This window comes from Dasypus novemcinctus, chromosome 19 (genome assembly GCF_030445035.2).
Source record: "Dasypus novemcinctus isolate mDasNov1 chromosome 19, mDasNov1.1.hap2, whole genome shotgun sequence".
Classification (NCBI taxonomy): Eukaryota; Metazoa; Chordata; class Mammalia; order Cingulata; family Dasypodidae; genus Dasypus; species Dasypus novemcinctus.
The window spans coordinates 26,684,778-26,701,710 of NC_080691.1; the positions used below are offsets into that span (position 1 = coordinate 26,684,778).

The 16,933-nt window shown below is 50.9% G+C and overlaps 1 protein-coding gene across 1 annotated transcript in view; it reads right to left on the bottom strand.

The window, feature by feature from the left end:
- NOS1 (nitric oxide synthase 1) overlaps positions 1 to 16,933 on the bottom strand; it is a 112,217-nt gene that overhangs the window by 54,784 nt on the left and 40,500 nt on the right. The window contains 3 exon segments of the mRNA XM_071209808.1: positions 629 to 791; positions 2,528 to 2,673; positions 4,530 to 4,658. Of these exon segments, the coding sequence (XP_071065909.1) occupies positions 629 to 791; positions 2,528 to 2,673; positions 4,530 to 4,658 (438 nt within the window).

Sequence of the window (16,933 nt, forward strand, 5' to 3'; positions counted from 1 at the left end):
CTGCCCCACTGGAAAGAGTGGACCCCTCTTCACTGAGTCCTGGGCTGGGCTTTTATAATTTCTTCCCTTTATCCTAATAACCTCGGTCTGTCACCCCAGGAAACGTCCCTAATTAGTAGGCATTGAGGGCAAGTGTACGTAGGAAAGGGGTGTGAGTAAAGGTGGGTGTTTGAAGGTGCTGGTTACATCCTCTGTTAGGTTACCAGAGATTAGGGATCAAGACTCAAAATAAGCAAACGGAAAATCCAAACCCAAAAGCCCTGACCTTGATGGCTATTCTACTCCCAACTTTCAACTGTGCTCCAGAAAAAAATCACACCAGAGGACACAAAATCACAGGCCTTCAGGGACTAAGCTGATTGTATAAATAAGAAAAAGAGAAGGCACGAACAGGACAAAAGGGAACGGTGGAGACTGCGGTAAACTGGAGAGTATGAGCCCTCCCAAGAGATATTCAAATTCATGTTTTGAAGAAACACAGTGCCATTTAAATAAGGCATGGTTATAGGCCAGATCTGACCATGGTCTGAGATTCTGGGACCTCTGGACCATCTGAGAGGTCACCATGGATGCCCACGGCCCCTTGCCTCCCAGGGGCATCTTCAGGTGTCTGGGCCTCAGTGCCTACCTGCAGTTTGGACCACTGGATCCTGCCAACACAGCGGGCAGCATTCCTCCAGGCGTGCTTGGCCCCGTAGATGAGCTCTGTGTCCTTCAGCTGGTAGGTGCTGGTGCTGTCAATCTCTCTGTTCACCTCTTCCAGCCTGTCCATGTGGGCTTTGGAGCCAAATCTGCGAAGAGGGAAGGGATACAGGCACATCACACCCTCGCCTGAATCAGAGGTTAGTGCAAGGAGCTCATTATAGGAGGCTCGAAGCCACAGAAAGGCCCAAGCTGAACTCTGGACAGAATCGCTTGAGCACCAAGCAGACACTGCAAACTCAAATGCCCACAAGGGCCTGGCAGCATGTGTGCGACTGCACTGGCCGTTCCAAGGGGGCAGCCACCACCCCGTTCCTGCCAGTTGCTGTAGTGTCGGGATTGGAACCCACTATTGTCAGATACTTCCAGGGAAATGGAAATCTGACTTTTAAAGGGAACTCTTCTAATTTGTAAATGTGGCAATGAACTCAACTTTAGAAAGTTGAAAAAAAGGACTATGAAAAATGCCAGGCTTACCAAAAAGTAGACAGAATACTATGATATCCACCCATTTCCCAGGCCTGAGAAAGAAACAATATTACAGTTCCATGGGGACCCCTCCCCCGTCAGAGCCCACGTCCTCCCCAGAGGTTTACCGAGCTTGCCTGCTTGCTTGTGCTTCCCCCACACGTCTGTGTAGACCTAAATGTTTAAGCAGTGGGCCGCGTGTTTTAAAGGTTTATATAAACAGTGTGGAATGGAATGTGTCCTTCTATAACTTGCTCATCCTTTCTTTTGCTCAGGGGATTTGTGCTTCCCTATGAATGTGCAGAGCTTTAAGTAATTCATTTGCTTTTTAATTAATCTAATTAAATTAAATTTTTTATTTTTTTGAGGTCCGGGGACCGGTGATTGAACCCGGGACCTCATATGTGGGAAGCCGGCACTCAACTACGGAGCCACACTGGCTCCCCCGAGTTGGTTTTTTTTGTTTGTTTGTTCATTCTATTTTTAGGAGGTACTTGGGATCGAAACCCGGACCTTGCATGTGGGAAGCAGGAGCTCAGCCACTTGAGCTACATCGGCACACCTTAATTTATTTTTTATTGGTAGTATATATGTAACAAAAATCTTGCCATTTTAACCATTTTAAGTGTACAACCCAGGGGATCGATTACACGTACAATGTTATGTTACCACACCACCATCTATTTCCAAAACTTTTCACCACCCTAGAGACCCCGTACCCGTGAAGCACTAACTCTGGGTTCTTCCTGCCCCTGGCAGCTACTCCCCTGCTTTTGGTTTCCATGAATTTGCTTAATCTAGATATTTCATGTAAGTGAAATTATAGACTTGTCCTTTTGGGCCTGGCTTTGTTCACTCAGCATGATATGATCCATGTCCAAGAGCCTGTACCAGACCTTCCTTTCTTTTTACGGCTGGTCAAACCCATTTCTTTTTACCGTTGGGTAGTGCCTTATCATTTGGATTTTTTTACCACAATTTATTTATACACTGTCCTGTTGATGGAGTAGAGGTAGTTTCCGGTAGGTTAATCTTAGTGTTTTCTCATTATGAACAATGTTTCCGTGAACATTCTTACACATACCTCCTGGTGAACACGGGTGAGTTTCTCCAGCGTATATACCTGCACATGGAATTGCTTGGAATAGTTCAACCCAGAGACAGCGATTTGCAGGCCCCGCGAAGCACAGCTGGGGCCTGGATTTGGCCGAGGGGCCGTCAGTGTCACTCGCTGGGCTCAGCGGCCAGAGGCCCCGGGTTCAGGCTTCCGCTCAGCGGTCTACACAGCTGGAGCTGGAGCCTTGGCCCCAGCCCTCGACACCTGACCCTGGTCTCCCCAGAGATGGGAGAAACTTGCCTTTTAATGGATGAGTAGTACTGATCGATAAACTCTTTGGCGAGGGGGAAGAGCTGTTCTTTCACGCGGACGTCTTCGGGCCTTCGTATCTGATGAGGAGGGAGCATGATGGAGCCCATGCAGATGTGGTCGGTGCAGCCGGTTTCCTGCGGGGGGGTGGGGGGAGAGGGATTGGGGCTGCCGCTTGGCTTTATCCAAGCTGGGAGACCCGTGCCGGGCTGCAGACCCAGCTCCTGCCCCCGGGGGCAGAGTTTGCCCGGCCCTTCGTTCCCCAACGGGACTTCTCAAGTACCAAGTCCAATCATTGCTTGGCACGGTCATCGGTCAAGCAAGGTAAGAGACAAGCAGCGGTTCTGAGGTTCTGAAAGCGTTTTCTCTGTTCACTTTGGGAGACTTGCGAATTTCCAGCTGGCATTCCCTGGGAATTAGAATCATTAGTACTGAATTTCAAAGTATGTTTTGATCCTAAGGGGAGCAAGAAGGAGCTAGTGCAGTGTCTACAGCAGCTTCTTTGAACACACCTAAGGTAGATTACCAAAAAAAAAGTACTCCTCAACTCCTACACTCTGGTTTATTGGACTTACCCCACTCAGCTAACATGGAGTTGAAGAAGGTCAACCACCACACCATGGAGCCAAGAGTGCCTACAACTGAAAGCAGGAGGATTGCATCCAGTATCCATGTGGAATCTAAGCCCCCTCTTGACATAGATGTGGAATGGACACGACTAAGCCAAGGTCCACAGAGAAGATGTGGCATTGGTGTGGGAAAATGGCCATGGTGGCTGCTGGGTGCGGGGAATGGGAGGAAGAGATGAGATGTGGAGGCATTTTCAGGACTTGGAGTTGTCCTGGGTGGTGCTGCAGGAACAGTTACCAGACATTGTATGTCCTCCCAGGGCCCACTGGATGGAACGTGGGAGAGTGTGGGCTATGATGTGGACCATTGACCATGAGGTGCAGCGATGCCCAGAGATGTACTCACCAAATGCAATGGATGTGTCATGACGATGGGGGAGAGTGTTGCTGTGGGGGGAGTGGTGGGGTGGGGGCGGTGGGGGTGAATGGGGACCTCATATTTTTTTAATGTAATATTTAAAAAAAATGAATTAAAAAAAAAAGTACTCCAGTGCTTCCCCTCTCTATACTCACACCCTTTGTAATGTAACTTTACAGCTCTTCCTATGAGGAGGTGGGGCCTCTTCACCCACCCACCTCTAGAATCTGGGCTGCCTTTGGCCAACAGAAGGTGGCAGAAGCAATGCTGTGCCAGTTGTGAGCCTAGGCCTTGAGAAACAGCTACGTTTCTGGTCCTTATCGCAGAACCCTGAGTTGCCATGTGAACCAGCCCGAGGCAGCTTGTGGAAGATGAAAGACCACACGGGATGGAACCACCACCGCCAGGGCCATTTTGGTCCGCCAGCATTACCTGACCCCTCAGATGACCGCGGAAGCATGAGCAAGCCCCTCTGAGGTCAACTGAGTCTGGTCCGGATCAGACCAGCCAACCTGGAGACTTTTGACAAATCATAGACATTGCCATTTTCAGTCACTAAGGTTTGGGGGCAGTTTGTTACTCTGACATAGCTAACGGATACAACATTTCTCAAGAGACCCATTTTCAACAAAAATTTTGACTTGGTTGACTGTTATAAAAATATGGTATAAAAATTTAGAGGACACAGTGCAAAAGCACAGAAGGGTCTGACTGTGGTCAGCGGTCACTGTGGGGACAAAGAGTACGTACATGTTCAGAGTCAGCAACACCGAGGCTCTGTCAGGCATAAGGTATGCAGATAAAGAGCACTTACAGGGGTGAGGGAGTTTCCACCAGTATTTCTGAACTGGGGGTGAATTTCTTTCAGGGTGCCTTTAGCGACATCTGAAGACATTTGTTGTCGTCACCGCTTGGTGGGCTAGTGCACAGGACAGTCCCCCACGACTAGGGATCACCCAGCCTCAGACGTGCTGGCGCCGAGCGTGCGATTGCCTGGGCGACTCACCAACGTGCTCTTGAGGTGGAGAGTGTCCGTGAGAACCACATCAGTCTCCCAGTTCTTGACCTTGAGAAAACGGGGGCACTTGGAGGGGCTGCCATTCTTTGAGGGCGACTGTTTTCCCGAGGCTGGGGGCTGGAGGAGAGAACGAAGACGGCCCATTAGGCAGGATCTCGAGGGGTCTGCGGATCGGTCTCGGCGGGGCCTGGGAGGGTTGAGGCTCTTCCCAGAGAACCCTGGCTGGCTGCACGCGCACCTGCAGGTGGCTGGGAACCCGGGCCCCCCGCCCCTGCAGAAGGGGCCACGGTGGGAGGGCCTTTTGGGTTCCGTGGCAGGGAGAAGGGTCAGGAAATGGAAGGCGGTACCCCTGGTTCTAGCACAGGACAACAGCCCTCGGGTCTGATGACTCAAGCCCGTGGCTAGGTCAAGTGACTCTGATTTCTGGGCCTTCCCTCTACAGCCCAAACTCACCATTTCTGGCAAATACTCAGAAAACCGTTAAACTGGGAAGTTCTGAAGCACAGAAGGTTTTCCCCCAATTTCAGTTTCCCACCTCTCAAAAATGCCAGGCTTGCTCCTGCCTCAGGCCCTTTACACCTGCTCTTTCCTGGCTTAAGCACCTTTAGTCCTCATTTGTCTTTGGCTCTGTAGACAAAGTGCCCAGGAGTCAGCTACGACCACGGTCCCGGGCTGACCGCCGCTGGCCGCTCCGTCATCCGTGAGGGGGTTAGACGTCATTGATAGCGATTACATTCTGCCTGGCACGTTTCTGAGTAGTCGTCTTCTTGCCTGGGCAGAGGTGTGCCCCTACATCCGCCCAGCGTCTGCCCTTCAGCACCCATAAGGGAGGGGCAGTAGACACACCCCAACTTAAAAGTCAAGCAAGGGAGTGGAGATGACCCGATGTGGAGTGTGCTCTTGCCAAGGAGTATTGCGTCAGCTTGGAAGAGCTCAGGCTGGGGAGGCAGCCATGAACTATGATTAAACAAGCCAAGTCCAGGATAGACGTCACAGAGAATCCTAAAGGGCTACTAAAAACTAACACTCAGTGAGTACTTACTACATGCCAAGCATCAACCATTTTACAGATGAGGAAATTGAGGCACAGAGAGGCGAAGGAAGCTGTCCAAGATCACAGAGCTAGTAGGCTGGAGCTGGGAGTCAAATCGAGGCAGTGTGGCTCCTGAACCATGCCCTTAACTACATGGCTAGCCTGCCTCTGGGCCATTATGAATCATTCATTCAGTCATTCGTTAATACATGCAACTTGGGCTTATTGAGCATGGCTCTGTGCCTGGCAAGGCAGTGAGGGACAGGGCTACAGGGTGAACTAGATGGATTTCACAGTCCAGCGGGGTAGGCTGATGAAGGAGCTACTGCGATTGAGGGTGACAGATGTCTTATGGGACCCTTGTGTTGTCTAGGGGACTGTGGGGCACACAGAAGAGGCACCCAACCCAGACTCCCAAGTCAAGACCTAAAGGGTGAGTAGGTGATAACCAGGCAAAGAAAGTCTCTTGCAGGCAGAGGGAACTGCTCAGGCAAAGCCCCTTTTGGCCACCAGTGTACAGGAGCTCTCTGCTCAAGCATCCATGCTGCCATGGCGGAGCCTGGAGAGTGGGATTTGACAAAGGTACACCACTGTTAAAGTCAGCTCCAGAGCAGTGCAGGGGGTGACAGGAGGAAACAAACGGAAGGAGTTAGGACTCATGATCTGTGCCACCCCCCCCCATCCCCCGCGACTCCCACCTCAGTGCTGGACGTAGCCGTCCATCCCCTGTGCAAGCCGCCGTCTTGCTGCTGTGGACACCACCCTTTCCTTGACCTTGCACATCCAATCATCACCAACTCCCCGTCATCGCACCCTCCTACATAGCTCTAGAGTCCTTCCACTCCCTCTCCACTGGCCACCACTGCAGTCCAAGCCACCGTCACTTCTCACGTGGATGATTGCCATCGCCTCCGTCATGTCAGCTATCACTTATAACTATTAGTATTACCACCACTGCTACTACCAGTGCAACTTCTGGCCTGAGCGCGTTACTGCTACAATTGTTACGGCTACTGTACTACACCCTTACTGCGCAGCACCAGGAGGGTCTGGATGAGTGCTTCCCTTTGTTTCCCAAGCATGCTTTCTATCCTGCTCACTTCCAAGCTATTTCCTTATTCCTCCCTATGAGCCGTGCGGTAGACTGAATTACATACCCACCCCCACAAGGACTGCACATACTCTGCATTTTTGTGGCTATGAACTCATTGGCAAATGAACCCTTTGATGATGTATTATTAGCAGTTAAGGTATAAATGATAGGATTTTTAGGGGATGCCAAATCTAATGAGGGTGCATCTAATTCCGTATGACTGCAGACCTTAGAAAGAGGAAATTACGACACAGTCAGGGAAGGCCATGTGGGAAGAGGCCAGAAGTCAGCAGAAACCGGAAGGGAGACACAGCGTAGGGAACTCGAGGTACCACGGGAGGTAGAGCCGCGAGCCAAGGAACCCCGAGGACGGCCGCAAGCTGGCACCAGAATGCTAAGACTTCTGGGAGAACGCGCCGCCCCTCTCATGCCCTGATTTGGAACTCAGGCCTCTGAAACCACGAGCCTGTCACTACAGGGTCATTGTCAGTGAAGCCCTGGCAGACCAAGACAAGCCAAGTACAAACAACCCTACTTCCTCCGAAAGCCTGGCCAGATATCCTACACGCATCGTTTGCGTTGTCTTCACTATACCGACACCTCCAGCAGGCACGCGGTGACGGAAGCCACGTCTGGACCTGCCTCGGTAGAGACGGGTTCCTCTGCGCAGCGGACAACCTGCATCCTGGAGGAAAGGGCCCCGACCTCGCCGACGTGGAAGGCGCGCAGCCTTCCTCCTTAAATGCCGGGCTCCGCTCAGCCACAGCCACCCACGCTCGCACCTGGGAGGCTGAGGCTGGCAGACGCGGTGTTGGCGTTGGGGCTGGGCCCAGCACTCATGGAGAGGGTGGGAGGGCAGAGGGGTGGGGGAGGGTGGCGCGGCTCGGGGAGGGGCGTGGGGTGCAGCGGGCAGCCTGTGCTGCCCGGGAGGGAGTGAGAGAAGAAGCCTCATAGAAGAGGCCATCGGCTGAGGGTCCAGATTCGTGTGGGGTGGTGTTTAAGAGCCAAGTAATTGGCTGCCCGACAGCCAGCACTGCCACCCTCTCCCCTCGGCTTCACTGGCCTGCACCCTCGGAACCAGACATTTGAAGGCCCTGGCAGGGCTGTGGTCCTCGGGGCTCTGATGTTTTAATTAGGCAGCGGCGTCCTGGATGACTCAGGAGGGGACAAACACGGAGATTAACACAGCAGCCAGGGGCCCCGTAGGCAGGATGCAAGTGACTCTTCTGAGTGGGGGCTGCAGGGCCTGCCTGGAAGACGCAGATCAGCGCCGCTGGGGAGGTGAGGATGTGGGGCCAGGGCACGGGTGGGCTCTGGGCTCGGGCGGCACCTGTGCTCTTCTGGGTCTGGGTCTGAGTTGGACCCACGGGAGCTTTTCAGGGGGCGGAAGCCATGGGCTGGCTCTCGGTGGGTTGGTGGGAGGGCTGCCTGGACACCTGCTCCTGAAGTCGACGAGGAGGCGCGGAGCTTGCGGGCGTTTCCCAGGCTTTGTGAACACCCCCTGGCTTAGGGAGGCTGCCGGGGTCCCAAGCAAGGGGAAGGAAACGGTCTTGCTGCTCAGGTCCAGAAGGACAGCGTGATGGCAGCCCCGGCGGAGGTAAGAGCACCGCTCTGTGCATCCCCGAGCCTGCGGTTCCTCCCTCCCTCTCTGTCTTTCCGCCATCATATATTGAGTACCTACTATGTGCCAGGGACTTGTGCTCTTGGCATCAGGGATACAGTGGTGAGCAAGTTAGAGAGTCTCCACCGTCATCCCACAACTGGGAGGAGCATCTTATAACTGCTTGTTCTGAAAGCAGGGGTTGGCAGCTATGGCCCATGGGCCGAAGTGGGCCCACTGCCCATTTTTGTACAGCCCGTGAGCTAAGAATGGCTTTTACATTTTTAAATTGCTGAATAAAAATCAAAAGAAGAATACTATTTCGTGACACATTGAGAGCCATATGAAATTCAAATTTCGGTGTCCCTAAATAAAACTTTATTGGAATCCAGCCACGCTCATTTATTTATATATCGTCTACGGCTGCTTTTGCGCTAGAATGGCAGAACCGAGTAGTTGTGATAGAGTCGGAGACTGTATGGCCCACAAAGCTGAAAATATTTACTATCATGGCCTTTTCAGGAGAAGTTTGCTCACTCACACTCTAAAGGATTGGATCCCAGGGACTGGCCATCCAGGTTTCTGCCAGAATGTTCCACATTGGCAGTCTTTCCTGATTATTCTTAAAATCAGCACCCCACCCATGTTATTCTCAGGTCCCTTACTACCCTTACCATGATTTATTTTTCTTCATTGCACTTTCATCCCTGCAATTACTGTGTATGTGCATGTGTATATCCATATCATATATAGATTAGCATAGCGATATGTCTTTATTTAGCACTACAGTTTGTCTGCCTTCTCACTGTTCCTTTTGCTCTATCCCCAGCTCCTAGACCAGTGCTCAGCACATAGTACATGCTCAATGAATATTTGAGGTCTAAATGAATTTCAAATTACGGAGGCCCTTAAATGCTAGGTGGGGAAGTATGATCTTGATTTAGTAGAAAGTGGAAAATTTCTGAAGCTAACAGAGGGAGGGAGCTCATCAAAGCCTTGTTTTAAGATATGCCCAGCTGCAGAGCTGGAGGAGGAGCAGGGTAAAGCCAGAGAGGCCCAGGAGGAGGCTACTGCAAAAATATAGGTGAGAGGCCACGGGCGTTTCAAATGCAGCAGCAGGACAGGGAGGGCAGAGATAGAGAAGCAGAACTGAGCACCTCTGGGCATGAGAGGAAAGGATGAAGTCAGCATTGGCTTGGAGGCTTCCAGCCTGGGTACTGGGGAGGACAGCGAGCCTTTTTGCAGAAGTTGGGAAGTGACAAGGAGGAGGACTGTTGGGAAGGAGGGAGGCTTTTTCAGGCATGAAGTCAGACACTATGGACCAGAATCTGGGAGATGTAGAAACAGGGGCCAAGCATCCCACCCTTCCCCAACAGTGGACAGTCATGGTCAGAAGCCCCACCATGAAACCAGGATGTAGAGCTCGACAGCAAGCTAGGCACAAGGGAGTAAGGCACAAAAATAGCTGAGGAGCTAAGAGCTTGACAGCAGTGAGGCACAAGGGAGTAAGGCACAAGAACAGCTGAGGAGCTAAGAGTGCAACAGCAGCGAGGCACAAGGGAGTAAGGCACAAGAACAGCTGAGGAGCTAAGAGTGCAACAGCAGCGAGGCACAAGGGAGTAAGGCACAAGAACAGCTGAGGAGCTAAGAGTGCAACAGCAGCGAGGCACAAGGGAGTAAGGCACAAGAACAGCTGAGGAGCTAAGAGTGCAACAGCAGCGAGGCACAAGGGAGTAAGACACAACAGCTTGGGAGCTAAGGCCCAAATCTGTAGCTGCTGCTTCTTGCACTGTTGGTGCCAGCAACCGCTCCTCCACTGTTGGCCCACTGCAGCCACCCTGCTTGGCTTGTCCTAAAATGAGGGCAGCATGCTGGGGCTGAGCCGGGCAGTGGGCCATCCACACCAGGGGCCAGACGCCACACACTGTGCCCTCAGCTGCAGCCCCAGGCAGCGCTGCTCCACCCTGCAGGCACCACCTCTCTAGGCCAGCTAGTGTAACCCAGTTACGAGCTGTGGCAGCTCAGGGTCCACGGCCTCAGACCAGCAAACCAGCAGGTAGGCAACCATCTGTGCAATTAAAAATTGCTACTTATAAAACTTCACCAGCTGTGCTTAGTACCTTGGAGTATAATTTCTTTGTAGTGTATTCAAAGCATTATTTCTAATGGGATTCGTTCTTTACTGTAATTCCATGGAAGCCTGAAAATGACTTATTTTTTGCCTCTTTCTCTCCCTGATCCTATAGTTCATGCTCTATAGTCTGTGGAAGACGATTAAGGAAAGGGGTTCTCCAGAGTCAGACCCCTTACAGATTGGTAGGTGTGCGTGTATGTGTGTGTGTGTGTGAATAGTGTGGTGTTAAGATCGACTGTTGATGCTGCCTCTGCAAGAGATTTTACTTGCAGTTGCAGTAATGTTACAAGCTAGCCAGACAATGTTATTAGGCCACTTTAAATATGGTCTCATTACAAGACGAGAATGTATATGTGCACTATGAATTAATTTTAAAATAAATCCTCTAATGATCTTGTGGCCTACCCTTATTACACTGCATTGTGTGTGATAAGTTTGTGACTATAATTTGGCCTTTTTACCTTTAAAATATCCTAGGACCATAAGAAAATGGAAGTGGGTTGGGCACCTCTTGATCTCTGAGGGCCTCTGTTTGGAGGGGGTTTTGGCAACTGATATCGGTTTGCCAAGAGAGATGGAAAAGTGGCTTTTTACCTCATTTGGCCTGTCTGGGAAAGGGATTTGAATACTGGTGATGCATTGGGCGAGCTCACTGAGTGATATTGCTGATTTCCAAGCCCGATGTCATTGTCCCACTTGGACAAAAGTCGGGACAGCCTGCTTTGAATATATGCACTATTAAAACAAACAGTTAACAAAATATGTGGAAATTCCAGCTGGCTGAACCCAAACAACCGTCGATTCAGGCCCCACTTCCCGATGCCGCCCACTGAGGGTGGTAGGACTTGGAAGGCTCGTCTCCCGGCTAAGGGGCCTATAAAGACCCTGGGCGTGTCTGAGAAGGAACTAGAAGGTCAGTAAGATCTGGATTCTGCTGCCACCGGAGATTGAAGGAGACTGTTCAGTATAAATTCCTGGAGCATGTCTTAATTGACAGTCATTTGTTTCCTGCTTGAGTGTACCCTGGAAATACCGGATAACCCAAGAAGTGGGGGACAAGAGGTGCTTTTGGGGAAACCCAACCTGGGTGTCTAACTCTGGTCATGAGCTTGATCAAGAAAAAGCTGGCCCAATGGAGTAGGGGGCGAACGGGTTTAACAGCAGCTTTTAGCTAGAGATTTGGGGCACCTTCCCACAGAGAGAAATTAATCTCAAAACACAGGAGGTTTCTCAACTGTTTAGAGACAGAGGGGCTTACGGAAGGCAATAATCAGCAGGAACCCTGAGGCGTTGGCCCTAGAGTCTGGTTTGTGGGTAACTTCGCTGAACGATTCAATGAAATCCCAAATATTATGGTTGGCTAAGAGGCTTTGTGTGTGTTTATGTCTGTAGCTTCTCTTGGGTGTGGAAATTTCCAGAGGCCAAGGCATACAGTTGATGATAAGATGATGCCTAAGCTGTGAACTCCTCAGTGGCAGTGATCAATTTCATTTCATTTTAAGGAGATTTTCATAAATGCCTATTTGGTGCCTGGCCTGGACTAGGCCATTCCACATAGACTGATCCATTGATTCTTTCTGGGCACCCATTTTTCAGATGCGGAAGTGAAGCGACTATCCCCGAATGACCACATAGCAAGCACCAGGGCTGGGCTTGGAACGCTGGCCCGCTAGGTTCCTGCCCTTCCATTCGAGGCCTTACCGCTTCCCCCCTCCCCATGCATTCCTAGGGCCTGGCTTTGAGGAAGCACGTACATTTGTTACATTGCTTGGAACGGTTGATGAGGATGAGGATGTAGTTACAAAGAGAAAGAGATGCAGCATTGTCACCAAAACTAAGTGGGTGGCCTTGTCCCTTTCTAGGTCTCCAGGGTCTCGACTGTAAAACAGGGATACTGCTTCTTGCTATACCTACCTCACTGGGTGGCTGTGCACTTTAATTAGCAATATAATAGTTGGCAAAATAATAACAGTAACGATAAAAGCAGACTTTTATCAAGCACTTATCCTGTGCCAGGCCCTGTAGACTTAAGAGTGGGCCCTAGGACTCCGTGGCCTGGATTCAAATCCTGTCTCTACCCCTTACTGGTTATGTGGCTTTCATCAAGCTCTTAAACCCTCTGTGACTCAGTTTTCTCATCTGTAAAGTAGGGACAATAGTAGAACTTCTTTGGTTTGGGGATGAAATGAGAACACGGACCTCAAGCGCACAACGTGGTGCGTGACGTTGTTCAATAAATATTAGCTATCGTTGCGGCCATTACTTCACAGTAATCTAATTTCATCTCCCCCTATTAATGCTAGCCTATCAGCCCCTGTTAGCACTGATGCTAACTAGTCTTCTGACCAAGGTCACCACCTAGGAAGGGGCAAAAGCTGGTGAGCTGGTTTGAGTCTTGTGGATCCCAGAAAATTATGTTCTTAAACTAACCCATTCCTGTACAACTCAGTCTATTGTAGGTGGCCCATTTTGATTGGGTCACTTCTGATTAGATGGCTTGGGCAAGGGATTCTTATTAGATTGTGGGTATGAGCAGAGCTGCCAAATTTTACCCTGCCATGTGAGAGAGGACATCAGGACCACCTGCAGCCGTAGAAAGATGGTGGGACCTCGGAGAGGCTGGGAGAGGCCACAGGCTGGAATAGGTGGAGCAACCCAAAGCTGAAGATCCAAGGCGGGGGGGAGAGAGGAGCCACATGCCTGAGGGCCACAGCTGAGCTCGGGGAGAAAGCAAGCCTGGAGGAGAAGGCAGACCCTGGCCGCCATTTTGCCTTGCCACATGGCAGGAGTCCAGGACCGCCAGCGGCTGACTTTTGGTGAGCCAGCATCACTGAGGATGCCTTGACTTGGACACCTCCACAGCCTCGGAACCGTAAGATTTTACCCTAAGAAATCCCCATTGTGAAAGCCAACCCATTTCGGGTATTTTGCATTGGCAGCCTTTAGCAAACGAACACAGCTGTTTTGACCCCGGAGCTGAACTCTTGGTCCCAAGGCTGTGTACAAATGCGTTCGAGAGCTCGAACGGTCACGCAGCTGCGAGCTGGTACTGTGCTCACTGTTCCTGTTACTTTTATCCTCACGTCATTAATGCGTAGGGAGCCAGGGCTGATTTGGAAGGCTCCCCCGGCTCGGGGGCAGCTGGGTGGCCGCCGAGAGGCAGAGCGTTTGGCTGGCTTGCCCGCATCCAGACAGGTCCTCCTGGCTGTCCCATTCTGCCATCGGTGCCTGCTCGTGGGCAGAGGGGCCCCGGAGCCTGGGGGAAACAGCTCCCAAGCCTGTCACCTCTTCCCCACTTGCCTCATAATTTGGAGCCCTCCAGAGAGGCTGGGGTGTCGCTGCCACTCCTCTGGAAGGAGAGAGAACCCTCGCAACAGATTTTGACATTTGCAAGCAGCCAGCAAGTCCTGTATCCCCAGAGGTGAGGGAGATGTCGGGCTCCTGACGAGGCAGTGGGCGTGGGGAGAGGGGTTTTAATCTACCAGTCATCTATCAGACCCTCTTTTCCAGTACAAGGCTGGAGAGAGGGGCAGTGGGATGAAGTGGGGGGGGGGGGGAGGACTAACCCCAAATACTGCCTCCCCTAGGCCTGAGACCCTTTCCCCCACAGACCCACTAAGGGTTTGATTGATGCTTAATCAGTACCTGAAAATAGATGCTCTGCCTCCCAGCAGGGCCTGCTTCTCCCCACCACCCCTTACCATGCATCGCAACACCGGCAGGCAAGGGAAGCAGATGCTTGATGAAGGGCACTGAGAGGTATTGGATTCAAATCCTAAGCTTTTGCAGGGAGAACAGACAATTGGCAGTTTCTCATGTCCTTTATCAGGGTAGCAATTTCACTTAAGAGGATTATTATGGAAAGGGCTTTTAGAGGGGTGGTGACACTGAATACATGTCTCAGGTGGCTTTAGCACTAAAGACAACCTGGAGGTCTAATAATGATTCTCAGCAAGAACAAAAGGCCATGTAGCAGCCGCTGCTGCTCCTCTGACATACCATCTTTCTCCCACTTTCTTTTGGGAGAACTTCTACTTGTTCTTAAGACTCAGATCAAATCTCACCTCTTTCGGGAAACCTCTCCTGAGCCCTGCTGAGGTATTCAAGTTCCCACGGTGTTTCATGTCCACCCCAGCGCTCTGCACCTGGCAGGTACTGGGTTGAATACTGGCAGATTTATTTCATCTACCAGCCCAGGCCAGATACAATTTGCGAGGAGATGTTAAAGTTGAGTATCACAAAGCCAACCGCACCCTGTGCTCTAGGGACCAGGGACTTGAGTCTCACTGGGCCACCCACAGTTGACTCAGACGATGCGCAAGAGAAATGGCCACTAGATAAAGAGGAGCGTCTCCGTCTTCTGAGAATGATTCAAGAGAGGGTGCCTCTATGGATGTCGATTTTCCTTGAAGATGGACGATTTCCTTAAACTTGAGTTTGAACTTGAATTTCCTTGGCTCTGGAGCATCAAGGAAGATGGCAATCCCTTCTGGGCCCAAGGGACCATTCCCTCCCCATTTCTTCAGGGAGCTAAAAGTCTTCTGAGTCAGGAAGTTCTTTCTCATATCTAAACTGCCTCCATCCTGCTTCCCTTGAGCTCTCCTTCCTTTTGCCTAGGCCTTGGGGAGAATGGAGATCAGCTGCTCCTCTACCCAGTCCCATCGGTTCCAGACTCAGGAAAGCAGATAGTGGCCGAGCCCCTCTTTGTGTCATGAACGACGCAAAGCACGCCCATGGATGCGTAAAAAAGCAGTAAGTGTGGACTGTAACCAGGAGGAAGGAAGCAGCTTTGAGGAGGTCCACGTAAATTTTGCACAGGTAGCGGAGGAGCTAAGTGTGGGAGATGGTCTTTCGGGACAAAGGAAAACATGATGTTTCCCGGTTAGTTGGTTCATTCCTGAACCCCGCAGCTGTGGACGTGTCTAGCAGGAGGTAACAGGGCTGTTTTCCTGGCCCTGAACCTGGGATTCAAATATCCCTGAGCTCGGGGTCTTGCCCCTTTCTGGTCTGCTTTTGAGAGGCCTTCAGAGGACGGAATTGGGACAACAGAGCCAGGATGAGCTCGCGGGTCGGTGGTTTTGAACCTTTTTGAACCTTGGGTCATGGCCTATGTGGAGAATTTGGTGATGAATAAGTGCAGGAATGTAAATCCCAAGCACTGCCGGGCTGTGTGCCGTGCTCCCAGGAGCCCCCGAGTCTAAATCTGCTTGGCCCGGGAAGACGCCGTCTGTCCCCCTTTGCCCAGCACCTCTGTAGTCCCTTTCTCCTTCTCCAAGGAAATGGCTTTCCACTCTAGAGGAGGCCTTAGGTTCTCAACACCTCTCTCCATCCCTTCACTCATGATCCCTGCGAAGAAGGCCGGTGGTCTTCCATTAATCGCCCCTGCCCATTCCCAATACTGAGCCCCGCTCCTCAGGCTCGAAGTTCAAGGCTATGTTTTCCAAGCTGCCCCTGTCTAAGGGAGTTGGGAGGCATGACAGGAAATGGCCGAGTCCTGCCATTGCCCAGCTTTCAGCAGTGAGCTTAGGAGTCTTTCTAGTGGGCCAGGGCCTGCTCCACACCTTCTCTATAATCCAGACCTCAGGGGTTACTGCACCAGCAATTACAAACTCTGATGCCTAGGGAGGGACAGGGGGATCAGGAAAATCAGTGAAGCAGGCTAGGTCACTTCAAAACAACACTTGGTGTGCATCTTAAAAACATAAGACTATTCTTCTTCACACGAAAAAGGAAATCTTTCTCATCTTTCCTGAAACATAAGGCCCTCTTGGTCTCTCTCTCCCATCTGCTTATAATAAAGACATGGATACTTATTTCACTTTCTTCTGAAATATTAAAATAAGCCCAACAGCACTAATGTTTTAATAAAGGACAATGGACACTTGATCTTAATGATTGAGAGACAATAGGGATTGGTGGGGATTGTGACAGACTGGAGAGTCCACACCCTTCCTAAAGCAGACAGGTGCTACTCAGCCCATGATGCTTGTTCCCTTACAGAAATATAGGCTTAATGTGGTTAGACCTTCTGTATTTTTAAGAGGAGTGAAATTTCAGAACATCAGCATTAATTCAAGACATAAAATGTCTCTTTTCAATATATTTTTCAGATTAAACAGATCAAAGTCTATAGCCTGGATCTGGCCTGAGGCTGCCTTTTTCTGTCTGTCATTGTCTTGGGAGGGTTGATATTACGGCAATACCCCTTCATTTTCAAGTAAGAAAGACAAGATAAAGGAATTTTCATCTTGTTCATTCGCTCATTAATGGACACTAGTCCTCTAATGCTCAGTGTGGCCTTAAATTTTGAGGACAGAATTGCAGTGCACATCACTGCTCATCCACCAAAGGTTCATTGCCAGAGGGAGAGTCAATGGCCACTGGAACCTTGGGTCTGACTTCTGGAACCCCCGATGCCCTTAATCTTCCTGGCCAGCCACCAGCAGCAGCCGGGGTAAGCAAGTCCCACCGAGGAGCAGGCGTGTTCCACCCTCACCCCTGAAGCTATGTGCAGGGGCTCTAGTCATGCTTA